Genomic DNA, 26,724 nt, shown 5'->3' on the forward strand with positions numbered 1-26,724 from the left:
GGCTGGGCTGGGAGGCTTGGTGTGGTGGGCTGGGTGGCTTGGTGTGGTGGGCGGCTTGGTGTGGTGGGCTGGGCTGAGAGGCTTGGTGTGGTGGGCTGGGCTGGGAGGCTTGGTGTGGTGGGTGGCTTGGGCGGCTTGGTTTAGTGGGCTGGGTGGCTTGGTTTGGTGGGCTGGGCGGCTTGGTTTGGTAGGCTGGGCGGCTTGGTGTGGTGGGCTGGTCGGCTTGGTTTGGTGGACTGGGCGGCTTGGTTTGGTGGGCTGGGTGGCTTGGTTTGGTTTGGTTTGGTGGGCTGGGTGGCTTGGTTTGGTGGACTGGGAGGCTTGGTTTGGTGGGCTGGGTGGCTTGGTTTGGTGGGCTGGGTGGCTTGGTTTGGTGGGCGGCTTGGTTTGGTGGGCTGGGTGGCTTGGTTTGGTGGGCTGGGTGGCTTGGTTTGGTGGACTGGGCGGCTTGGTTTGGTGGGCTGGGCGGCTTGGTTTGGTGGGCTGGGTGGCTTGGTTTGGTGGGCTGGGCGGCTTGGTTTAGTGGGCTGGGCGGCTTGGTTTAGTGGGCTGGGCGGCTTGGTTTAGTGGGCTGGGCGGCTTGGTTTGGTGGGCTGGGTGGCTTGGTTTGCTGGGCTGGGTGGCTTGGTTTGGTGGGCTGGGCTGGGCGGCTTGGTTTGGTGGGCTGGGCTGGGCGGCTTGGTTTGGTGGGCTGGGCTGGGCGGCTTGGTTTGGTGGGCTGGGCTGGGTGGCTTGGTTTGGTGGGCTGAGTGGCTTGGTTTGTAGGGTCTGGGCTTAGTGGCTGGGTGGCTTGGTTGGTGTTTGGGGGGTCTCAGCCCTCAGTCTTTCCAGGGTTCCGAGTGGTGGAGGGTCAGATGAGGTCAGAGGGTTCTGAAGAACACAGGGGAAGACCATGAAGAAAAACAGAAATGGGGAGAGAAAAGAAGGTGAGAGGGAGACAGAGAGACAGAGATAAACAGAGTGGGGAGAGAGAGAGACAGAGAGGAGAGAGAGAGGGGGGAGAGACAGAGATAAACAACGAGGGTAGAGAGAGTAGGGAGACAGAGAGAGAGAGACAGAGACAGAGAGAGAATTGAGTTAAATTAAAGTCAAACTACAACACATCGTGTACACCCCCCCCCCCCCTCCCAAATACACACCTGTACTGTCACATGGTCCTGCTGTACTGGATACCAGTCTTGGATGCGATGCCGGACCAGGGTATCAGGCTACGGAGCAGAGACTGGGCCTGTCTGTAGAGTCTCTGGGGGATCGAGCAGGGACTGAGGCTGGCCAGGGCCGAGCCAATGTGTTGGATGTAGTCAGTGCAAGAGGACCGTCAAGGACTATAGGATTTATGTAGCAAGGTTGGGATCAATTACACAAATTCAATTCCAATTCTATTCCATCAATGTAATATTCTATAACAGTTCTTCAATTTATAATTTATTTCAACTGATCTCCAATTCCAGACTAACTCAAACTCTTAATGAACTAAGAGGGACAAGTTCTGGTAAACTAGATGTCCCCCTCAAACTCTTAACGAACTAAGAGGGACTAGTCCTGGTAAACTAGATGTCCCCCTCAAACTCTAAACGAACTAAGAGGGACTAGTCCTGGTAAACTAGATGTCCCCCTCAAACTCTAAACGAACTAAGAGGGACTAGTCCTGGTAAACTAGATGTCCCCCTCAAACTCTAAACGAACTAAGAGGGACTAGTCCTGGTAAACTAAATGTCCCTTTTAAACTCTTAACGAACTAAGAGGGACTAGTCCTGGTAAACTAGATGTCCCCCTCAAACTCTAAACGAACTAAGAGGGACTAGTCCTGGTAAACTAGATGTCCCCCTCAAACTCTAAACGAACTAAGAGGGACTAGTCCTGGTAAACTAGATGTCCCCCTCAAACTCTAAACGAACTAAGAGGGACTAGTCCTGGTAAACTAGATGTCCCCCTCAAACTCTTAACGAACTAAGAGGGACTAGTCCTGGTAAACTAGATGTCCCCCTCAAACTCTAAACAAACTAAGAGGGACTAGTCCTGGTAAACTAGATGTCCCCCTCAAACTCTAAACAAACTAAGAGGGACTAGTCCTGGTAAACTAGATGTCCCCCTCAAACTCTAAACGAACTAAGACGGACTAGTCCTGGTAAACTAGATGTCCCCCTCAAACTCTAAACAAACTAAGAGGGACTAGTCCTGGTAAACTAGATGTCCCCCTCAAACTCTAAACAAACTAAGAGGGACTAGTCCTGGTAAACTAGATGTCCCCCTCAAACTCTAAACGAACTAAGAGGGACTAGTCCTGGTAAACTAGATGTCCCCCTCAAACTCTAAACAAACTAAGAGGGACTAGTCCTGGTAAACGTCTAAATGTCCCCATCAAACTCTAAACGAACTAAGAGGGACTAGTCCTGGTAAACTAGATGTCCCCCTCAAACTCTAAACAAACTAAGAGGGACTAGTCCTGGTAAACTAGATGTCCCCCTCAAACTCTAAACAAACTAAGAGGGACTAGTCCTGGTAAACTAGATGTCCCCCTCAAACTCTAAACGAACTAAGAGGGACTAGTCCTGGTAAACTAGATGTCCCCCTCAAACTCTAAACGAACTAAGAGGGACTAGTCCTGGTAAACTAGATGTCCCCCTCAAACTCTAAACGAACTAAGAGGGACTAGTCCTGGTAAACTAGATGTCCCCCTCAAACTCTAAACGAACTAAGAGGGACTAGTCCTGGTAAACTAGATGTCCCCCTCAAAGTCTAAACGAACTAAGAGGGACTAGTCCTGGTAAACGTCTAAATGTCCCCATCAAACTCTTAACGAACTAAGAGGGACTAGTCCTGGTAAACGTCTAAATGTCCCCCTCAAACTCATAACGAACTAAGAGGGACTAGTCCTGGTAAACTAGATGTCCCCCTCAAACTCTTAACGAACTAAGAGGGACTAGTCCTGCTAAACTAAATGTCCCTTTTAAACTCTTAACGAACTAAGAGGGACTAGTTCAGGAATGTGTTTTCACATTAAAACATACAAACCAAAGCTGTAAAACAGGATCCTAAATATAACCAATCCAACGAGTGAATATCAGAGCTGTTGGAGCTGTTCAATACGAACAGCATGAAATCATTCTGGAAATGCTCAATACTCTACTTCAATGTGTATTGGCTACTGTATTGACTATTATTAACCATGCTGGTCATCTAGGAACGTTTCAACATCTTGGCCATGTTCTGTTATAATCTCCACCCGGCACAGCCAGAAGAGGACTGGCCAACCCCACATAGCCTGGTTCCTCTCTACCCAGTACAGCCAGAAGAAGACTGGCCACCCCTCAGAGCCTGGTTCCTCTCTACCCAGTACAGCCAGAAGAGGACTGGTCACCCCTCAGAGCCTGGTTCCTCTCTACCCAGTACAGCCAGAAGAGGACTGGCCACCCCACATAGCCTGGTTCCTCTCTACCCAGTACAGCCAGAAGAGGACTGGCCCACCCCTCAGAGCCTGGTTCCTCTCTACCCAGTACAGCCAGAAGAGGACTGGCCACCCCACATAGCCTGGTTCCTCTCTACCCAGTACAGCCAGAAGAGGACTGGCCACCCCTCAGAGCCTGGTTCCTCTCTACCCAGTACAGCCAGAAGAGGACTGGCCACCCCACATAGCCTGGTTCCTCTCTACCCAGTACAGCCAGAAGAGGACTGGCCACCCCACATAGCCTGGTTCCTCTCTACCCAGTACAGCCAGAAGAGGACTGGTCACCCCACATAGCCTGGTTCCTCTCTACCCAGTACAGCCAGAAGAGGACTGGTCACCCCTCAGAGCCTGGTTCCTCTCTACCCAGTACAGCCAGAAGAGGACTGGTCACCCCTCAGAGCCTGGTTCCTCTCTACCCAGTACAGCCAGAAGAGGACTGGCCACCCCACATAGCCTGGTTCCTCTCTACCCAGTACAGCCAGAAGAGGACTGGCCCACCCCTCATAGCCTGGTTCCTCTCCACCCGGCACAGCCAGAAGAGGACTGGCCACCCCTCAGAGCCTGGTTCCTCTCTAGGTTTCTTCCTAGGTTCTGGTCTTTCTAGGGAGTTTTTCCTAGCCACCGTGCTTCTACACCTCGATTCCCGTCTCCATTTGTTGTGTGTCTGTCTAAAGCAAAAACACTAAAAAAGGTAGTAATTCCATTCATTTAGGAGTTAAATGAACACTCAGTGTTGTAGAGACCTGAGTGTAATTCCACTCTCCATTCATTTAGGAGTTAAATGAACACTCAGTGTCGTAAAGACCAGAGTGTAATTCTCCTCTCCATTCATTTAGGAGTTAAATGAACACTCAGTGTTGTAAAGACCAGAGTGTAATTCCACTCTCCATTCATTTAGGAGTTAAATGAACACTCAGTGTCGTAAAGACCTGAGTGTTCGTGTTAATAACCAGAAGTGATTGTGTCATTTTCACTCTGTGTAGAGTAGAATTCTCAAAACCACGCCCATCATTATCATATTTCCCAGCATGCTTTATTGCAGGTGGATTTCTTTTTGAATAGTTTGTTTAAATACCTGTGTTTTTGTAATTGATCTTATGCTGGCAAGCCAGGAAGAAAACCCAGGGGATAAACATGAAGGAGGAGGAACAGTTGGTCAATGAACATTTTACTGTCATTTTGATCATTCAGAATGTCAACACCAGACTGAGTCAGCTACATGTCAACACCAGACTGAGTCAACTACATGTCAACACCAGACTGAGGCAACTACATGTCAACACCAGACTGAGACAACTACATGTCAACACCAGACTGAGGCAACTACATGTCAACACCAGACTGAGGCAACTACATGTCAACACCAGACCGAGTCAACTAAATGTCAACACCAGACTGAGTCAGCTACATGTCAACACCAGACTGAGACAACTACATGTCAACACCAGACTGAGACAACTACATGTCAACACCAGACTGAGACAACTAGATGTCAACACCAGACTGAGACAACTACATGTCAACACCAGACCGAGTCAACTACATGTCAACACCAGACCGAGTCAACTACATGTCAACAGCAGACCGAGACAACTACATGTCAACACCAGACTGAGGCAACTAAATGTCAACACCAGACCGAGACAACTACATGTCAACACCAGACTGAGACAACTACATGTCAACACCAGACTGAGGCAACTACATGTCAACACCAGACAGAGACAACAATGTCGTTGGCAATGCCAACAATATGTTGGCCCGGTACGGTGGGCTGTCGGGGGACCCGGTACGGTGGGCTGTCGGGGGACCCGGTACGGTGGGCTGTCGGGGGACCCGGTACGGTGGGCTGTCAGTGGACCCGGTATGGTGGGCTGTCGGGGGACCAGGTACGGTGGGCTGTCGGGGGACCCGGTGCGGTGGCCCGGTACAATTCAATTCTCCACTTCAGGCTTGAATTCCAATTAAATTCTCCACTTCCTGCTTGAATTCCAGAATTGCGCCTAGGGGAAGTGTACATACCCGTGCACAGTCTTCACGTGTTGCCGTCTTCCATTTCTAAATAGGGATTTCATTTGGATGATTTTACCACTGATCGACACAACCTACGCCACATTTAAAAAGTGGAAAAAATATATTTTTTTAAATTACAAATAAAAACAAATAAATATTGACTGCCAAAGGTCTTCACCCCCCCTTGCTGTGACACATCTAAGTTAGATCAGGAGCTCCACATGGACACACTCAGACTCCTACCCCCATCCCCCTTTGTACCCCCCAAACCAATTATCAACAACATCTCACACACTTGCCCCCCCCCCACCCCCCCAGTAGTAAAGGATATAAGAGTGTCCAGGGCGGATGCACACTTGTCCCCCACCACCACCAATCCCCCCCCCACCCCCCCAGTAGTAAAGGATATAAGAGTGTCCAGGGCGGATGCACACTTGTCCCCCCACCCCACCAATCCCCCCCAGTAGTAAAGGATATAAGAGTGTCCAGGGCGGATGCTCCCCCCCCCCCCCAGTAGTAAAGGATATAAGAGCGTCCAGGGCGGATGCCACCCCCCCCCCCCCCACCAGTAGTAAAGGATATAAGAGTGTCCAGGGTGGATGCCCCCCCCCCCACCAGTAGTAAAGGATATAAGAGCGTCCAGGGCGGATGCACACTTGTCCCCCCCCACCAGTAGTAAAGGATATAAGAGCGTCCAGGGCGGATGCCCTCCCCCCCCCCACCAGTAGTAAAGGATATAAGAGCGTCCAGGGTGGATGCCCCCCCCCCCCACCAGTAGTAAAGGATATAAGAGCGTCCAGGGCGGATGCACACTTGCCCCCCCCCACCAGTAGTAAAGGATATAAGAGTGTCCAGGGCGGATGCCCTCCCCCCCCCCCCCACCAGTAGTAAAGGATATAAGAGCGTCCAGGGCGGATGCACACTTGTCCCCCCCCACCAGTAGTAAAGGATATAAGAGTGTCCAGGGTGGATGCCCCCCCCCCCACCAGTAGTAAAGGATATAAGAGCGTCCAGGGCGGATGCACACTTGTCCCCCCCCACCAGTAGTAAAGGATATAAGAGCGTCCAGGGCGGATGCCCTCCCCCCCCCCACCAGTAGTAAAGGATATAAGAGCGTCCAGGGTGGATGCCCCCCCCCCCCCACCAGTAGTAAAGGATATAAGAGCGTCCAGGGCGGATGCACACTTGCCCCCCCCCACCAGTAGTAAAGGATATAAGAGTGTCCAGGGCGGATGCCCTCCCCCCCCCCCACCAGTAGTAAAGGATATAAGAGCGTCCAGGGCGGATGCACACTTGTCCCCCCCCACCAGTAGTAAAGGATATAAGAGTGTCCAGGGTGGATGCCCCCCCCCCCCACCAGTAGTAAAGGATATAAGAGCGTCCAGGGTGGATGCCCCCCCCCCCCCCCCCCCCCACCAGTAGTAAAGGATATAAGAGCGTCCAGGGCGGATGCACACTTGTCCCCCCCCCAGTAGTAAAGGATATAAGAGCGTCCAGGGCGGATGCACACTTGTCCCCCCCCACCAGTAGTAAAGGATATAAGAGCGTCCAGGGCGGATGCCCCCCCCCAGTAGTAAAGGATATAAGAGTGTCCAGGGTGGATGCCCCCCCCCCCAGTAGTAAAGGATATAAGAGTGTCCAGGGTGGATGCCCCCCCCCCCCAGTAGTAAAGGATATAAGAGCGTCCAGGGTGGATGCCCCCCCCCCCAGTAGTAAAGGATATAAGAGCGTCCAGGGTGGATGCCCCCCCCCCCCAGTAGTAAAGGATATAAGAGCGTCCAGGGTGGATGCCCCCCCCCCCAGTAGTAAAGGATATAAGAGCGTCCAGGGCGGATGCCCCCCCCCCAGTAGTAAAGGATATAAGAGCGTCCAGGGTGGATGCCCCCCCCCCCCAGTAGTAAAGGATATAAGAGCGTCCAGGGTGGATGCCCCCCCCCCCCAGTAGTAAAGGATATAAGAGCGTCCAGGGTGGATGCCCCCCCCCCACCAGTAGTAAAGGATATAAGAGCGTCCAGGGCGGATGCCCCCCCCCCCCCCAGTAGTAAAGGATATAAGAGTGTCCAGGGTGGATCCCCCCCCCCCAGTAGTAAAGGATATAAGAGCGTCCAGGGCGGATGCCCCCCCCCCCCAGTAGTAAAGGATATAAGAGCGTCCAGGGTGGATCCCCCCCCCCAGTAGTAAAGGATATAAGAGCGTCCAGGGCGGATGCCCCCCCCCCCCAGTAGTAAAGGATATAAGAGCGTCCAGGGCGGATGCCCCCCCCCCCCAGTAGTAAAGGATATAAGAGCGTCCAGGGTGGATGCCCCCCCCCCCAGTAGTAAAGGATATAAGAGCGTCCAGGGCGGATGCCCCCCCCCCCCCCAGTAGTAAAGGATATAAGAGCGTCCAGGGCGGATGCCCCCCCCCCCAGTAGTAAAGGATATAAGAGCGTCCAGGGTGGATGCCCCCCCCCCCCCAGTAGTAAAGGATATAAGAGCGTCCAGGGCGGATGCCCCCCCCCCCAGTAGTAAAGGATATAAGAGCGTCCAGGGTGGATCCCCCCCCCCCAGTAGTAAAGGATATAAGAGCGTCCAGGGTGGATCCCCCCCCCCCCCCCCAGTAGTAAAGGATATAAGAGTGTCCAGGGTGGATGCCCCCCCCCCCCCCCCCAGTAGTAAAGGATATAAGAGCGTCCAGGGTGGATCCCCCCCCCCCCCAGTAGTAAAGGATATAAGAGCGTCCAGGGTGGATCCCCCCCCCCCCAGTAGTAAAGGATATAAGAGCGTCCAGGGTGGATCCCCCCCCCAGTAGTAAAGGATATAAGAGTGTCCAGGGTGGATCCCCCCCCCCCCCCAGTAGTAAAGGATATAAGAGCGTCCAGGGTGGATCCCCCCCCCCAGTAGTAAAGGATATAAGAGTGTCCAGGGTGGATCCCCCCCCCCCAGTAGTAAAGGATATAAGAGCGTCCAGGGTGGATCCCCCCCCCAGTAGTAAAGGATATAAGAGCGTCCAGGGTGGATCCCCCCCCCAGTAGTAAAGGATATAAGAGCGTCCAGGGTGGATCCCCCCCCCCCCCCCCAGTAGTAAAGGATATAAGAGCGTCCAGGGTGGATCCCCCCCCCAGTAGTAAAGGATATAAGAGCGTCCAGGGTGGATCCCCCCCCCCCCCAGTAGTAAAGGATATAAGAGCGTCCAGGGTGGATCCCCCCCCAGTAGTAAAGGATATAAGAGCGTCCAGGGTGGACCCCCCCCCCCCAGTAGTAAAGGATATAAGAGCGTCCAGGGTGGATCCCCCCCCCCCAGTAGTAAAGGATATAAGAGCGTCCAGGGTGGATCCCCCCCCCCCCCCCCAGTAGTAAAGGATATAAGAGCGTCCAGGGTGGATCCCCCCCCCCCCCAGTAGTAAAGGATATAAGAGCGTCCAGGGTGGATCCCCCCCCCAGTAGTAAAGGATATAAGAGCGTCCAGGGTGGATCCCCCCCCCAGTAGTAAAGGATATAAGAGCGTCCAGGGTGGATCCCCCCCCCAGTAGTAAAGGATATAAGAGTGTCCAGGGTGGATCCCCCCCCCCCCAGTAGTAAAGGATATAAGAGCGTCCAGGGTGGATCCCCCCCCCCCCCCCAGTAGTAAAGGATATAAGAGCGTCCAGGGTGGATCCCCCCCCCCCCCAGTAGTAAAGGATATAAGAGCGTCCAGGGTGGATCCCCCCCCCCAGTAGTAAAGGATATAAGAGCGTCCAGGGTGGATCCCCCCCCCCCAGTAGTAAAGGATATAAGAGCGTCCAGGGTGGATCCCCCCCCCAGTAGTAAAGGATATAAGAGCGTCCAGGGCGGATGCCCCCCCCCCCCAGTAGTAAAGGATATAAGAGTGTCCAGGGTGGATCCCCCCCCCAGTAGTAAAGGATATAAGAGCGTCCAGGGTGGATCCCCCCCCCCCCAGTAGTAAAGGATATAAGAGCGTCCAGGGTGGATCCCCCCCCCCCAGTAGTAAAGGATATAAGAGCGTCCAGGGTGGATCCCCCCCCCCCCAGTAGTAAAGGATATAAGAGCGTCCAGGGTGGATCCCCCCCCCCCAGTAGTAAAGGATATAAGAGCGTCCAGGGTGGATCCCCCCCCCCAGTAGTAAAGGATATAAGAGCGTCCAGGGTGGATCCCCCCCCCCCCAGTAGTAAAGGATATAAGAGCGTCCAGGGTGGATCCCCCCCCCCCAGTAGTAAAGGATATAAGAGCGTCCAGGGTGGATCCCCCCCCCAGTAGTAAAGGATATAAGAGTGTCCAGGGTGGATGCCCCCCCCCACCAGTAGTAAAGGATATAAGAGTGTCCAGGGTGGATGCCCCCCCCCCAGTAGTAAAGGATATAAGAGTGTCCAGGGTGGATGCCCCCCCCCCCAGTAGTAAAGGATATAAGAGCGTCCAGGGTGGATGCCCCCCCCCCCAGTAGTAAAGGATATAAGAGTGTCCAGGGTGGATGCCCCCCCCCCCCCAGTAGTAAAGGATATAAGAGTGTCCAGGGTGGATGCCCCCCCCCCCCCCCCCAGTAGTAAAGGATATAGGAGTGTCCAGGGTGGATGCCCCCCCCCCAGTAGTAAAGGATATAAGAGCGTCCAGGGTGGATGCCCCCCCCCCAGTAGTAAAGGATATAAGAGCGTCCAGGGTGGATGCCCCCCCCCCCCAGTAGTAAAGGATATAAGAGCGTCCAGGGTGGATCCCCCCCCCCCAGTAGTAAAGGATATAAGAGTGTCCAGGGTGGATGCCCCCCCCCACCAGTAGTAAAGGATATAAGAGTGTCCAGGGTGGATGCCCCCCCCCCCAGTAGTAAAGGATATAAGAGTGTCCAGGGTGGATGCCCCCCCCCCAGTAGTAAAGGATATAAGAGCGTCCAGGGTGGATCCCCCCCCCCCAGTAGTAAAGGATATAAGAGTGTCCAGGGTGGATGCCCCCCCCCAGTAGTAAAGGATATAAGAGTGTCCAGGGTGGATGCCCCCCCCCAGTAGTAAAGGATATAAGAGTGTCCAGGGTGGATGCCCCCCCCCAGTAGTAAAGGATATAAGAGCGTCCAGGGCGGATGCCCCCCCCCCCCCAGTAGTAAAGGATATAAGAGCGTCCAGGGTGGATCCCCCCCCCCCAGTAGTAAAGGATATAAGAGTGTCCAGGGTGGATCCCCCCCCCCAGTAGTAAAGGATATAAGAGCGTCCAGGGTGGATGCCCCCCCCCAGTAGTAAAGGATATAAGAGTGTCCAGGGTGGATGCCCCCCCCCCAGTAGTAAAGGATATAAGAGCGTCCAGGGTGGATGCCCCCCCCCCCAGTAGTAAAGGATATAAGAGCGTCCAGGGTGGATGCCCCCCCCCCAGTAGTAAAGGATATAAGAGCGTCCAGGGTGGATGCCCCCCCCCCCAGTAGTAAAGGATATAAGAGCGTCCAGGGTGGATGCCCCCCCCCCCCAGTAGTAAAGGATATAAGAGCGTCCAGGGTGGATGCCCCCCCCCCCCAGTAGTAAAGGATATAAGAGCGTCCAGGGTGGATCCCCCCCCCCCAGTAGTAAAGGATATAAGAGCGTCCAGGGTGGATGCCCCCCCCCCCCAGTAGTAAAGGATATAAGAGCGTCCAGGGTGGATGCCCCCCCCCCAGTAGTAAAGGATATAAGAGCGTCCAGGGTGGATGCCCCCCCCCCAGTAGTAAAGGATATAAGAGCGTCCAGGGTGGATGCCCCCCCCCCCAGTAGTAAAGGATATAAGAGCGTCCAGGGTGGATGCCCCCCCCCCCCAGTAGTAAAGGATATAAGAGTGTCCAGGGTGGATCCCCCCCCCCCAGTAGTAAAGGATATAAGAGTGTCCAGGGTGGATGCCCCCCCCCCAGTAGTAAAGGATATAAGAGCGTCCAGGGTGGATGCCCCCCCCCCCCAGTAGTAAAGGATATAAGAGCGTCCAGGGTGGATGCCCCCCCCCCCCAGTAGTAAAGGATATAAGAGCGTCCAGGGTGGATGCCCCCCCCCCCCCAGTAGTAAAGGATATAAGAGCGTCCAGGGTGGATGCCCCCCCCCCAGTAGTAAAGGATATAAGAGCGTCCAGGGTGGATGCCCCCCCCCCCAGTAGTAAAGTATATAAGAGCGTCCAGGGTGGATCCCCCCCCCCAGTAGTAAAGGATATAAGAGCGTCCAGGGCGGATGCCCCCCCCCCCCAGTAGTAAAGGATATAAGAGCGTCCAGGGTGGATGCCCCCCCCCCCAGTAGTAAAGGATATAAGAGCGTCCAGGGTGGATGCCCCCCCCCAGTAGTAAAGGATATAAGAGCGTCCAGGGTGGATGCCCCCCCCCCAGTAGTAAAGGATATAAGAGCGTCCAGGGCGGATGCCCCCCCCCCCCAGTAGTAAAGGATATAAGAGCGTCCAGGGTGGATCCCCCCCCCAGTAGTAAAGGATATAAGAGCGTCCAGGGTGGATCCCCCCCCCCAGTAGTAAAGGATATAAGAGCGTCCAGGGTGGATGCCCCCCCCCCCCCCCCCCCCCCCCCAGTAGTAAAGGATATAAGAGTGTCCAGGGTGGATGCCCCCCCCCCAGTAGTAAAGGATATAAGAGCGTCCAGGGCGGATCCCCCCCCCAGTAGTAAAGGATATAAGAGCGTCCAGGGTGGATCCCCCCCCCCAGTAGTAAAGGATATAAGAGCGTCCAGGGTGGATCCCCCCCCCCAGTAGTAAAGGATATAAGAGCGTCCAGGGTGGATCCCCCCCCCAGTAGTAAAGGATATAAGAGCGTCCAGGGTGGATCCCCCCCCCCAGTAGTAAAGGATATAAGAGCGTCCAGGGTGGATGCCCCCCCCAGTAGTAAAGGATATAAGAGTGTCCAGGGTGGATGCCCCCCCCCCCAGTAGTAAAGGATATAAGAGTGTCCAGGGTGGATCCCCCCCCCCCAGTAGTAAAGGATATAAGAGCGTCCAGGGCGGATGCCCCCCCCAGTAGTAAAGGATATAAGAGCGTCCAGGGTGGATCCCCCCCCCCCAGTAGTAAAGGATATAAGAGCGTCCAGGGCGGATGCCCCCCCCAGTAGTAAAGGATATAAGAGTGTCCAGGGTGGATCCCCCCCCCCAGTAGTAAAGGATATAAGAGCGTCCAGGGTGGATGCCCCCCCCCCCAGTAGTAAAGGATATAAGAGCGTCCAGGGTGGATCCCCCCCCCCCCAGTAGTAAAGGATATAAGAGCGTCCAGGGTGGATCCCCCCCCCCAGTAGTAAAGGATATAAGAGCGTCCAGGGTGGATCCCCCCCCCCAGTAGTAAAGGATATAAGAGCGTCCAGGGTGGATCCCCCCCCCCCAGTAGTAAAGGATATAAGAGCGTCCAGGGTGGATCCCCCCCCCCAGTAGTAAAGGATATAAGAGTGTCCAGGGTGGATGCCCCCCCCAGTAGTAAAGGATATAAGAGCGTCCAGGGTGGATCCTCCCCCCCCCAGTAGTAAAGGATATAAGAGCGTCCAGGGTGGATCCCCCCCCCCAGTAGTAAAGGATATAAGAGTGTCCAGGGTGGATGCCCCCCCCCCAGTAGTAAAGGATATAAGAGCGTCCAGGGTGGATCCCCCCCCCCCAGTAGTAAAGGATATAAGAGCGTCCAGGGTGGATGCCCCCCCCCCCCCCCCCCAGTAGTAAAGGATATAAGAGTGTCCAGGGTGGATGCCCCCCCCCCCAGTAGTAAAGGATATAAGAGTGTCCAGGGTGGATGCCCCCCCCCCCAGTAGTAAAGGATATAAGAGTGTCCAGGGTGGATGCCCCCCCCCCCAGTAGTAAAGGATATAAGAGCGTCCAGGGTGGATCCCCCCCCCCCAGTAGTAAAGGATATAAGAGCGTCCAGGGTGGATCCCCCCCCCCCAGTAGTAAAGGATATAAGAGTGTCCAGGGTGGATGCCCCCCCCCCCCAGTAGTAAAGGATATAAGAGTGTCCAGGGTGGATGCCCCCCCCCCAGTAGTAAAGGATATAAGAGCGTCCAGGGTGGATCCCCCCCCCCAGTAGTAAAGGATATAAGAGCGTCCAGGGTGGATCCCCCCCCCCCCAGTAGTAAAGGATATAAGAGCGTCCAGGGTGGATGCCCCCCCCCCAGTAGTAAAGGATATAAGAGCGTCCAGGGTGGATCCCCTCCCCCCAGTAGTAAAGGATATAAGAGTGTCCAGGGTGGATCCCCCCCCCCCCAGTAGTAAAGGATATAAGAGCGTCCAGGGTGGATGCCCCCCCCCAGTAGTAAAGGATATAAGAGCGTCCAGGGTGGATCCCCCCCCCCCCCCAGTAGTAAAGGATATAAGAGCGTCCAGGGTGGATCCCCCCCCCCCCAGTAGTAAAGGATATAAGAGCGTCCAGGGTGGATCCCCCCCCCCAGTAGTAAAGGATATAAGAGCGTCCAGGGTGGATCCCCCCCCCCCCAGTAGTAAAGGATATAAGAGCGTCCAGGGTGGATCCCCCCCCCCCCCAGTAGTAAAGGATATAAGAGTGTCCAGGGTGGATCCCCCCCCCCCCCAGTAGTAAAGGATATAAGAGCGTCCAGGGCGGATGCCCCCCCCCCCCAGTAGTAAAGGATATAAGAGCGTCCAGGGCGGATGCCCCCCCCCCCCAGTAGTAAAGGATATAAGAGCGTCCAGGGCGGATGCCCTCCGTTGATGTACAGTACGTAGGTGAACCCATCTTTCAGCACCCCTCGTATGGAGTAGTAGTAAGGTAGGTAGTGATGCTGCGTGAAGTCTCTGTTGGGATTCATTTCTTTTACATGATCATTTTAAAACACATATACAACCAGTAGCTACAGTGGGGCAAAAAAGTATTTAGTCAGCCACCAATTGTGCAAGTTCTCCCACTTAAAAAGATGAGAGAGGCCTGTAATTTTCAGCATAGGTACACTTCAACTATGAGACAAAATGAGAAACAAAAATCCAGAAAATCACATTGTAGGATTTTTTATGAATTTATTTGCAAATTATGTTGGAAAATAAGTATTTGGTCACCTACAAACAAGCAAGATTTCTGGCTCTCACAGACCTGTAACTTCTTCTTAAGAGGCTCCTCTGTCCTCCACTCGTTACCTGTATTAATGGCACCTGTTTGAACTTGTTATCAGTATAAAATACACCTGTCCACAACCTCAAACAGTCACACTCCAAACTCCACTATGGCCAAGACCAAAGAGCTGTCAAAGGACACCAGAAACAAAATTGTAGACCAGCACCAGGCTGGGAAGACTGAATCTGCAATAGGTAAGCAGCTTGGTTTGAAGAAATCAACTGTGGGAGCAATTATTAGGAAATGGAAGACATACAAGACCACTGATAATCTCCCTCGATCTGGGGCTCCACGCAAGATCTCACCCCGTGGGGTCAAAATGATCACAAGAACGGTGAACAAAAATCCCAGAACCACACAGGGGGACCTAGTGAATGACCTGCAGAGAGCTGGGACCAAAGTAACAAAGCCTACCATCAGTAACACACTACGCCGCCAGGGACTCAAATTCTGCAGTGCCAGACGTGTCCCCCTGCTTAAAAACCTCTTAGAGCCATGTGAGACGCTAGCGTCTCACCTAGCCAACAGGAAATGGAAGTGCGCAATGCCAAATGCTAATAGTACTCGATAAAACTCAAACTTTCATTAAAACACACATGCAGGGTACTGAATTAAAGCTACACTCGTTGTGAATCTAGCCAACATGTCAGATTTTTAAAATGCTTTTCGGCGAAAGCATGAGAAGCTATTATCTGATAGCATGCAACACCCCGAAATACCTGAAGGGGACGTAAACAAAAGAATTAGCGTAGCCGGCGCTACACAAAACGCAGAAATAAAATATAAAACATTCATTATCTTTGACGAGCTTCTTTGTTGGCACTCCTATATGTCCCATAAACATCACAATTGGGTCTTTTTCCCGATTAAATCCGTCCATGTATACCCAAAATGTCAATTTATATAGCCCGTCTGATCCATCCAAAAGCTCCATTCCAAAACGCAACGTCATTTTTTAAAATTAAATAAGTTGCCTATATTCTTTGACAAAACACTTCAAACTACTTTTGTAACCCAACTTTAGGTATTTGTAAACGTTAATAATCGATCAAATTGATTACTGGGCGATCTGTATTCAATAGCAGCTACTCTTGAAATCATCGTCCTTTGTCTCTCTCCCATAAGTCTCTTCCTGTTTACTGGACGAAAGGAAGGGCCTATTTCTCATTCCACAAAGGATTTAAACCAATGAAAATGCCAATACTGGCGACATCTGTAGGAACTGTAACCTCACCGTTATATATTTTCTCTTGCGATAGACAATTCAGAGACTGGCGGATGAATACTTTTTTGGGGTTTTTGTGACCAGGTTTTTCTTGGGATTTCGCTTGCTGTTCACGTTCTGTTATAGTCACAGACATTATTTAACCAGTTGTAGAAACTTCAGAGTGTTTTCTATCCACACATACTAATCCTATGCATATACTATATTCCTGGCATGAGTAGCAGGACATTGAAATGTTGCGCGATTTTTAACAAAATGTTGAAATAATTCAGGGGAGCCCTAAGAGGTTTTAAGCCAGTACATGTCCAAGCCCGTCTGAAGTTTGCTAGGGAGCATTTGGATGATCCAGAAGAAGATTGGGAGAATGTCATATGGTCAGATGAAACCAAAATATAACTTTTTGGTAAAAACTCAACTCGTCGTGTTTGGAGGACAAAGAATGCTGAGTTGCATCCAAAGAACACCATACCTACTGTGAAGCATGGGGGTGGAAACATCATGCTTTGGGGCTGTTTTTCTGCAAAGGGACCAGGACGACTGATCCGTGTAAAGGAAATAATGAATGGGGCCATGTATCGTGAGATTTTGCATGAAAACCACCTTCCATCAGCAAGGGCATTGAAGATGAAACGTGGCTGGGTCTTTCAGCATGACAATGATCCCAAACACACCGCCCGGGCAACGAAGGAGTGGCTTCGTAAGAAGCATTTCAAGGTCCTGGAGTGGCCTAGCCAGTCTCCAGATCTCAACCCCATAGAAAATCTTTGGAGGGAGTTGAAAGTCCGTGTTGCCCAGCAACAGCCCCAAAACATCACTGCTCTAGAGGAGATCTGCATGGAGGAATGGGCCAAAATACCAGCAACAGTGTGTGAAAAACTTGTGAAGACTTACAGAAAACATTTGACCTCTGTCATTGCCAACAAAGGATATATACCAAAGTATTGAGATAAACTTTTGTTATTGACCAAATACTTATTTTCCACCATAATTTGCAAATAAATTCATAAAAAATCCTACAATGTGATTTTCTGTAGAAAAAAAAAATCTAATTTTGTCTGTCATAGTTGAAGTGTACCTATGATGAAACTTACAGGCCTCTCTCATCTTTTTAAGTGGGAGAACTTGCACAATTGGTGGCTGACTAAATACTTTTTTGCCCCACTGTATATCTAAAAACACATATACACCCAGTAGCTATATCTACAAACACATACATATACAACCAGTATTCATATCTAAAAATACACATTCACCCAGTAGCTATATCTAGGGTCTTCAAATGGACAATGACCCCAAGCATACTTCCAAAGTTTTGGCAAAATGGCTTAAGGACAACAGAGTCAAGGTATTGGAGTGGCCATCACAAAGCCCTGACCTCAATCCTATAGAACATTTGTGGGCAGAACTGAAAAAGCGTGTGAGAGCAAGGAGGCCTACAAACCTGACTCAGTTACACCAGCTCTGTCAGGAGGAATGGGCCAAAATTCAGCCAACTTATTGTGGGAAGCTTGTGGAAGGCTACCCAAAATATTTGACCCAAGTTAAACAATTTAAAGGCAATGCTACCAAATAGTAATTGAGTGTATGTAAACTTTTGACCCACTAGGAATGTGATGAAAGCAATAAAAGCTAAAAAAAAAATCACTCTCTCTACTATTATTCTGACATTTCAACTTCTTAAAATAAAGTGATGATCCTAACTGACCTAACACAGGGAATTTTTACTAGGATTACATGTCAGGAATTGTGAAAAACGGAGTTTAAATATATTTGGCTAAGGTGTACGTAAACTTTCCGACTTCAACTGTATGTGAACTTCTGACCCACTGGAATTGTAATAGAGTGAATTATAAGTGAAATGATCTGTCTGTAAACTCTTGTTGGAAAAATGACTTGTGTCATGCACAATGTACATGTCCTAACCAACTTGCCTAAACTATAATTTGTTAACAAGACATTTGTGGAGTAGTTGAAAAACTAGTTTTAATGACTCCAACCTAAGTGTATGTACCTACCTGTTGTGGTAGAAGTGTATAGCAGGTCTCTACCTACCTACCTGTTGTGGTAGAAGTGTATAGCAGGTCTCTACCTACCTACCTGTTGTGGTAGAAGTGTATAGCAGGTCTCTACCTACCTACCTGTTGTGGTAGAAGTGTATAGCAGGTATCTACCTACCTACCTGTTGTGGTAGAAGTGTATAGTCCCTACCTGTTGTGGTAGAAGTGTATAGCAGGTCTCTACCTACCTGTTGTGGTAGAAGTGTATAGCAGGTCTCTACCTACCTACCTGTTGTGGTAGAAGTGTATAGCAGGTCTCTACCTACCTACCTGTTGTGGTAGAAGTGTATAGCAGGTCTCTACCTACCTACCTGTTGTGGTAGAAGTGTATAGCAGGTATCTACCTACCTACCTGTTGTGGTAGAAGTGTATAGCAGGTCTCTACCTACCTACCTGTTGTGGTAGAAGTGTATAGCAGGTCTCTACCTACCTACCTGTTGTGGTAGAAGTGTATAGCAGGTATCTACCTACCTACCTGTTGTGGTAGAAGTGTATAGTCCCTACCTGTTGTGGTAGAAGTGTATAGTCCCTACCTGTTGTGGTAGAAGTGTATAGTCCCTACCTGTTGTGGTAGAAGTGTATAGCAGGTCTCTACCTACCTACCTGTTGTGGTAGAAGTGTATAGCAGGTCTCTACCTACCTACCTGTTGTGGTAGAAGTGTATAGCAGGTCTCTACCTACCTACCTGTTGTGGTAGAAGTGTATAGCAGGTCTCTACCTACCTACCTGTTGTGGTAGAAGTGTATAGTCCCTACCTGTTGTGGTAGAAGTGTATAGCAGGTCTCTACCTACCTGTTGTGGTAGAAGTGTATAGCAGGTCTCTACCTACCTGTTGTGGTAGAAGTGTATAGCAGGTCTCTACCTACCTACCTGTTGTGGTAGAAGTGTATAGTCCCTACCTGTTGTGGTAGAAGTGTATAGCAGGTCTCTACCTACCTACCTGTTGTGGTAGAAGTGTATAGCGGGTCTCTACCTACCTACCTGTTGTGGTAGAAGTGTATAGCAGGTCTCTACCTACCTGTTGTGGTAGAAGTGTATAGTCCCTACCTGTTGTGGTAGAAGTGTATAGCAGGTCTCTACCTACCTACCTGTTGTGGTAGAAGTGTATAGCAGGTCTCTACCTACCTGTTGTGGTAGAAGTGTATAGCAGGTCTCTACCTACCTGTTGTGGTAGAAGTGTATAGCAGGTCTCTACCTACCTACCTGTTGTGGTAGAAGTGTATAGCGGGTCTCTACCTACCTACCTGTTGTGGTAGAAGTGTATAGCAGGTCTCTACCTACCTGTTGTGGTAGAAGTGTATAGCCGTGGTGTTGGTTGTCAGCACGTGGAGGTAGATGGCCTTGCAGTGGTCCTGGGCCGTGGTGGAGATGTGTTCCTTCAGACTGTCCAGCAGCAAGGAGCCTGGGAGGGGGAGAAGAGGAGAGTAGCAAGTCAGTCAGTCAGTCAGTCAGTCAGTCAGTCAGTCAGTCAGTCAGTGAGTCAGTCAGTGAGTCAGTGAGTGAGTGAGTGAGTGAGTGAGTGAGTGAGTGAGTGAGTGAGTGAGTGAGTGAGTGAGTGAGTGAGTGAGTGAGTGAGTGAGTGAGTGAGTGAGTGAGTGAGTGAGTGAGTGACTGACTGACTGACTGACTGACTGACTGACTGACTGACTGACTGACTGACTGGAGTGAGTGGAGTAAGTGGAGTGAGTGGAGTGAGTGGAGTGACTGACTGACTGACTGAGTGAGTGACTGACTGACTGACTGACTGACTGAGTGACTGAGTGACTGACTGACTGACTGACTGACTGAGAGTGAGTGACTGTGAGTGAATGACAGTGAGTGTACCTAGGGTTGTGGCGGCCACAAAATTGTCAGCCGATAATTGTCATGCAAATAACTGTCGGTCTCACGGTTAACTGACAGGTTAATTAACATAAACACATTTAGCATCTCCTGGCTCCCACACACAGCCTACAAGCCATTTTAAAAAGTCAAATAAATCCATGTAATATAGCTTACACCTTCACAATAAATGAACTATTTATTTTAGACAAGTCTAAAGAAGTATGATATGAAGAAAATGTAGTCTATTTCAGGAGAACAGAATAGCGTAGTCTGAGTTGTCCTTATTGTTAGGTCCTGATCTGGCTCTGCCATATGGCTGTGGGCGACACTAGTTCACTCAGCAGACAAGACATGCTTAGAATTCCCTGGCAATATCTTATATTATTTTCAAATAGGAAGAACACAATTGAACAAAGCTGAATAAAATATAAATACATTCTCCAAACGATTTGAAGGAAGTGCGCACATTCGGAAGGTTGCAAGTTCAAATCCCCGAGCTGACAAGGTACAAATCTGTCGTTCTGTAGAACAGGCTAGGCTGTCATTGAAAATAAGAATTTGTTCTTAACTAGTTAAATAAAATAAATAAATACATTTAGAGTTATTAATGTAACTTTAGTTGTTCTACTACCGTTGGGCTATATGTTTTGATGTTTAATACATTGTAAAGCTGCATGACGAGACTAATGATGATTTGAAAAATGTTTGCTTTAAAAGGCATTGAGCTCTGCTAAGTTTGTTTGCGCAGGCTGTACACACTCCAATACACACTCTCATTCACAATTTGGCAAGCACTTGATAATGCCTCGTATTTCACAGCTGCATCCCCTTTGCGGCCATAACGCACCCTAAGAAAATATATCTGTGCCTTTTGTGGCCCGGAGTGCTGCGTTGTGACCTTCTCCCTGAGTGTGCTGAGCAACCCGAAGCATCTCTCACTCACATTGCTCTCCGTCACGAGATCAAGGTCTTTCTCACAGGCTACAAGTGAAGACAGACACATCGGGGACGCAACTGCGAGCGTCCTTATCCAATTCCGAGGTGCATATTGAAGATATTGGAAGAACTCTCCACATTCACTTTATCATTCAACTAGATGAGTAGGTCTGACAAACAGCAAAAGCACTAGCCTATAGAAAGCTGATGGGATCCTCATCTTTTTATTAGAGGCCATCACTCAGTTTTTTTCTCCAGCAATTGCATAGCCTATAGAAATGATACGCAACATGGGCTCTTGGGCACTCATGAAGTGTTGGATTATATTTTTCTAATACATTTGCATTGATGTCAGAGTGATTAGAGGGACAATAGAGTGCTGAAGTACCAGGCAGTTAGCAAGTTTGGTAGACTACGATTTTTTATTTATTTTACCTTTATTTAACTAGGCAAGTCAGTTTAAGAACAAATTCTTATTTTCAATGACGGCCTAGGAACAGTGGGTTAACTGCCTTGTTCAGGGGCAGAACGACAGATTTGTACCTTGTCAGCTCGGGGATTTGAACATGCAACCTTCCGGGTTACTAGTCCAACGCTCTAACCACTAGGCTACCCTGCCGCCTCTACACTCTAACCACTAGGCTACCCTGCCGCCTCTACACTCTAACCACTAGGCTACCCTGCCGCCTCTACACTCTAACCACTAGGCTACCCTGCCGCCTCTACACTCTAACCACTAGGCTACCCTGCTGCCCCATCATCAGCATCCGAGCTTGGCGAAGCCTAATTACCGTGACTACACGGCCATGTGGAATTTGACTGCCTTCATGACTCGTCAGAGTGGCAGTAAAACGGTCACTGCAACAGCTTTGTACCTTGTCAGCTCGGGGATTTGAACTTGCAACCTTCCGGGTTACTAGTCCAACGCTCTAACCACTAGACCTTCATGACTCGTGACTCGCCAGTGTGGCAGTAAAACGGTCACTGCAACAGCCCTAAGTGTACCTACCTATTCCATGTTTCCTGAACTCCTTCACCACCCCCAGACTCAGGATGTAAGCCACCTGGGTGTCCACGGGAAATCTAGAGGCTAGGATGTCTCCATCCTGCAGAGAGGAGAGGTTATACACAACTATTAGTACTTATAAACACTGACTAACACCAGGAAATCTAGAGGCTAGGAGGTCTCCATCCTGCAGAGAGGAGAGGTTATACACAGTTATTAGTACTTATAAACACTGACTAACACCAGGAAATCTAGAGGCTAGGATGTCTCCATCCTGCAGAGAGGAGAGGTTATACACAGCTATTAATACTTATAAACACTGACTAACACCAGGAAATCTAGAGGCTAGGAGGTCTCCATCCTGCAGAGAGGAGAGGTTATACACAGCTATTAGTACTTATAAACACTGACTAACACCAGGAAATCTAGAGGCTAGGAGGTCTCCATCCTGCAGAGAGGAGAGGTTATACACAGCTATTAATACTTATAAACACTGACTAACACCAGGAAATCTAGAGGCTAGGAGGTCTCCATCCTGCAGAGAGGAGAGGTTATACACAGCTATTAGTACTTATAAACACTGACTAACACCAGGAAATCTAGAGGCTAGGAGGTCTCCATCCTGCAGAGAGGAGAGGTTATACACAGCTATTAATACTTATAAACACTGACTAACACCAGGAAATCTAGAGGCTAGGAGGTCTCCATCCTGCAGAGAGGAGAGGTTATACACAGCTATTAGTACTTATAAACACTGACTAACACCAGGAAATCTAGAGGCTAGGAGGTCTCCATCCAGCAGATGTATACCGAGCAACACAACCCCCATCCACCACTCTCCATTACTCTTCAACACCCCTCCATCCCCCCTCCTCCCCTCTCCACCTCATGCCCCCCCTCCTCCCCCCTCCTCCTCTCCACCTCATGCCCCCCCTCCTCCCCCCTCCTCCTCTCCACCTCATGCCCCCCCTCCTCCCCCCTCCTCCTCTCCACCTCATGCCCCCCCTCCTCCATTACCACCCTCCTTTTCTCCTCCACCCTTCCATCCCCACCCCCCTCCTCCTCCTCTCCACCTCCACCCTCCTCACCCCCACCCTCCTTCTCTCCCCTCGTCCCCTCCACTCACTCTCGCCCCCCCCACCTCCCACTCCTCTCCCCCTACGGCTGCTTCAGGTCTAATTAGTAGGAGACTATAAACAGAATGTAGAATGTCAGTGTGTTCCATTTCAGACTGTTCCCAAGGAATGTGAGTGACAGGGATGTGGAACTAACGGCACTACCGGAAACACAACTACTATTATCAGTGCTGGGCTCACACCCTATTTACATTACAGATAGTAATACAACTTCAGATTCCAAATGATCCTCATAGAAAACAATTGGAATGGATGTGTTCCTCCTGAATGAACTGACATTTAAAAGGGATTGACCCCAACCCTGACTTTAATGTGACCCCACTAACAACGGTCTGTCAATACATTCAGCTTCCAACAATATGGAGTACATTCACAGTCTATAACAGACATCTCTCCTGAAAACATGTTCAATCGTCCTGTCAGTCAGTCAGGACCATCTCCCCCAGTACCACTCCGTGTACTGTCAGTCAGTCAGGACCATCTCTACCCCAGCACCCGTACCTCTCTGTGTACTGTCAGTCAGTCAGGACCATCTCCCCCAGTACCACTCTGTGTACTGTCAGTCAGTCAGGACCATCTCCCCCAGTACCACTCTGTGTACTGTCAGTCAGTCAGGACCATCTCCCCCAGTACCACTCTGTGTACTGTCAGTCAGTCAGGACCATCTCCCCCAGTACCACTCTGTGTACTGTCAGTCAGTCAGGACCATCTACCCCAGTACCACTCTGTGTACAGTCAGTCAGTCAGGACCATCTCTACACCAGCACCAGTACCTCTCTGTGTACTGTCAGTCAGTCAGGACCATCTCTACCCCAGCACCAGTACCTCTCTGTGTACTGTCAGTCAGTCAGGACCATCTCCCCCAGTACCACTCTGTGTACTGTCAGTCAGTCAGGACCATCTCTATCCCAGCACCCGTACCTGTCTGTGTACTGTCAGTCAGTCAGGACCATCTCTACCCCAGCACCAGTACCTCTCTGTGTACTGTCAGTCAGTCAGTCAGGACCATCTCTACCCCAGCACCCGTACCTCTCTGTGTACAGTCAGTCAGTCAGGACCATCTCTACCCCAGCACCAGTACCTCTCTGTGTACTGTCAGTCAGTCAGTCAGGACCATCTCTACCCCAGCACCCGTACCTCTCTGTGTACAGTCAGTCAGTCAGGACCATCTCTACCCCAGCACCCATACCTCTCTGTGTACTGTCAGTCAGTCAGTCAGTCAGGACCATCTCTACCCCAGCACCAGTACCTCTCTGTGTACTGTCAGTCAGTCAGGACCATCTCTACCCCAGCACCAGTACCTCTCTGTGTACTGTCAGTCAGTCAGGACCATCTCTACCCCAGCACCCGTACCACTCTGTGTACTGTCAGTCAGTCAGGACCATCTCTACCCCAGCACCAGTACCTCTCTGTGTACTGTCAGTCAGTCAGGACCATCTCTATCCCAGCACCCGTACCTGTCTGTGTACTGTCAGTCAGTCAGGACCATCTCTACCCCAGCACCCGTACCTCTCTGTGTACTGTCAGTCAGTCAGGACCATCTCTACCCCAGCACCTCTCTGTGTACTGTCAGTCAGTCAGGACCATCTCTACCCCAGCACCTCTCTGTGTACTGTCAGTCAGTCAGGACCATCTCTACCCCAGCACCCGTACCTCTCTGTGTACTTTGGTCCGGCCCTTGATCTCAGCTACGATCATTCCCACGATGCCTCCCTTGAAGATGGCGGCGAGGGAGAAGAACTTCTTGTTGGATGTGATGTCATTATACCATGAGTCTGGGTACCTGTTGGGGGACAGGTGAGGCTCAGAGGTTAGATTCCTGCTGTGGTCACTCATATGGAAAATGCATGTCTAAGTCACTTGGGATAAAAGCGAATCGCTAAATGGCTTATAGGCCTAATATGCCTTAAGGTAGGTACAGGTGGTAAATAGAATGAGTAGACTTCAGCCGTTTACAGGTGACAGGGGACAGGTGACAGGTGAGGACAGGTGATGTAGACTGCAGCTGTATTAAGGTGACAGGGGACAGGTGAGGACAGGTGAGAGAAGGTGATGTAGACTTCAGCTGTATTAAGGTGACAGGGGACAGGTGAGAACAGGTGATGTAGACTTCAGCTGTTTTGAAGTGACAGGGGACAGGTGAGAACAGGTGATGTAGACTTCAGCCGTTTACAGGTGACAGGGGACAGGTGAGGACAGGTGATGTAGACTTTAGCTGTATTAAGGTGACAGGGGACAGGTGAGGACAGGTGATGTAGACTTTAGCTGTATTAAGGTGACAGGGGACAGGTGAGGACAGGTTATGTAGAGTTCAGCTGTATTAAGGTGACAGGTGATGTAGATTTCAGCTGTATTAAGGTGACAGGGGACAGGTGAGGACAGGTGTCGGGTGAGGACAGGTGCCCTGGGTTGTGTTCAGTGGGGCTCAACAAAGCAAAGCATTTTGAAACGGCAAGTGAAAATCTGTTCTTATTAGACAAGTTAAAGTACCACTACAGTTTCACTCAGCTCTCTCTCTAGTGAACACAATACGATCCTGTGTTGCTATTGGCCGCGTGGCGCAGTACTCACTCGATGGGGAACCAATCACCGCACAGCAGCTTGACGCTGCCTATGTCATCGTGGCAGAGGAGGCGGAGCTGGACTTCGCTGAGCGCAGTGGGGGACACCACGTCGGTCATTCACACCTAGAAAACGACCCATCAATCACAGATGACACACACCAATCACACTGATCAATCTTCTATAACATTGTCTGCCATATTTTGTTTATATATTTATACACAACTTTTAAAATGGTTAGTCAGCTGGTTAATGAATTGCCAGGTCAACTGTCCATGGTCCTGGATATGAGTGTTCATCCCAAATGGCACCCTAATACCTTTATAATTCACTACTCTGACCTGTGCTCTATGGGCCTGGATATGAGTGTTCATCCCAAATGGCACCCTAATACCTTTATAATTCACTACTTCGACCTGTGCTCTATGGGTTCTGGTCAACAGTAGTGCACTATAAAGGGAATAGGGTGCCATTTGGGAGGCACAGGTGGATGGAGAGGGACAGGGAATGATAGCTAGGACAGGCAAACAAACTTCTGAAACCTCTCTACTCTACCCCTGGTGGCAGTAGCAACTGTCGTCGGTGAGGACAAAACCAGAGCTTTAAAGTTAAATGCCAAAACAACCTAATCAGCAGCCCTAGTAAGGTGCTCTGTTATCAAGCTAGCTAACACTGCTAGCAAACTGACATCTCTGTTGTTCGGTTGACATTCCACAGTAAATTCAGCTAAACAAGATGCATTATTAGCCAATACCTTCCCCCTTTAGCTAGCGTTGGATATTTATACTTGACTGTTTGTCAAAACAAGAGAGTTAGCTAACCTGGCTAGTTAGCTAGCTGTCTAGTTCTGAGGGGGTTCGCTAGCTGTCTGGTTCTGAGGGGGTTCGCTAGCTGTCTAGTTCTGAGGGGGTTAGCTAGCTGTCTAGTTCTGAGGGGGTTCGCTAGCTGTCTGGTTCTGAGGGGGTTCGCTAGCTGTCTAGTTCTGAGGGGGTTCGCTAGCTGTCTAGTTCTGAGGGGGTTCGCTAGCTGACGTAGCGACCTACTTAGCTACGATTCCAGGCAAAATAAGTAAAGGAAATATAAGTATAACTGGACACCACTTCGCTAACTATGTCAGCTCAAAAGTGAGTAGAGGATAATGGCTACAATTAGCTGGGTAGCTAGCTGACCTTACCTTGTTTATGCGCTCGAACAAGAGGAAAGTGTGGGGTGAAATCCCTTGGGTGTCGTTTAAAGTGTTTTCTACAGTGGAAACACCATGATAAACCCCAAATTTGCTCTCTATTCAGAAAACCACTGACACTGGTCTCCCACCAATACATTAGCTGGCTAGTCAGCGTTTGCTAATTTGACAACTAGCCGAGTTGGCTTCTTCCTGTGTATGTCACATTCCGGAAGTCATTCAGCTTTGTGTGCGGAAATGTAGTTTCTCTGGGATATGGTTTTGTAGTTTAATTTCCCCAAGATGATTGTAACAAACATACTATACATTCAGACATAGGCAGTATTT

At 50.2% G+C, this 26,724-nt stretch overlaps 2 protein-coding genes and 1 long non-coding RNA gene across 4 annotated transcripts in view; all 3 read right to left on the reverse strand.

The window, feature by feature from the left end:
• The window catches only part of LOC110539068 (NLR family CARD domain-containing protein 3), a 1,005,455-nt gene that overhangs the window by 643,465 nt on the left and 335,266 nt on the right, over window positions 1-26,724 (reverse strand). The gene's annotated exons all lie outside the window — the stretch shown is intronic.
• On the reverse strand, window positions 660-26,603 carry nat15 (N-acetyltransferase 15 (GCN5-related, putative)). Its single transcript, XM_036939627.1, has 8 exons — window positions 26,389-26,603; window positions 25,224-25,339; window positions 24,306-24,435; window positions 21,520-21,616; window positions 19,032-19,152; window positions 14,042-14,155; window positions 1,140-1,304; window positions 660-870 (listed from the first exon to the last, which is right to left on the reverse strand). Exons 2-7 carry the CDS (start codon window positions 25,331-25,333, stop codon window positions 1,148-1,150), a joined length of 729 nt encoding a protein of 242 aa, XP_036795522.1. The 5' UTR covers window positions 25,334-25,339; window positions 26,389-26,603; the 3' UTR covers window positions 660-870; window positions 1,140-1,147.
• Window positions 17,761-19,021, reverse strand: LOC118937869. 2 transcript variants are annotated; one of them, XR_005035283.1, is made up of 4 exons: window positions 18,506-19,021; window positions 18,313-18,472; window positions 17,902-18,180; window positions 17,761-17,831 (listed from the first exon to the last, which is right to left on the reverse strand). It is a non-coding gene; the product is annotated as an uncharacterized LOC118937869 (long non-coding RNA). The 2 variants fall into 2 exon arrangements; XR_005035284.1 differs by having other exon boundaries at window positions 17,790-17,827.

This window comes from Oncorhynchus mykiss, chromosome 12 (assembly GCF_013265735.2).
Source record: "Oncorhynchus mykiss isolate Arlee chromosome 12, USDA_OmykA_1.1, whole genome shotgun sequence".
In the NCBI taxonomy this organism is placed as follows: Eukaryota; Metazoa; Chordata; class Actinopteri; order Salmoniformes; family Salmonidae; genus Oncorhynchus; species Oncorhynchus mykiss.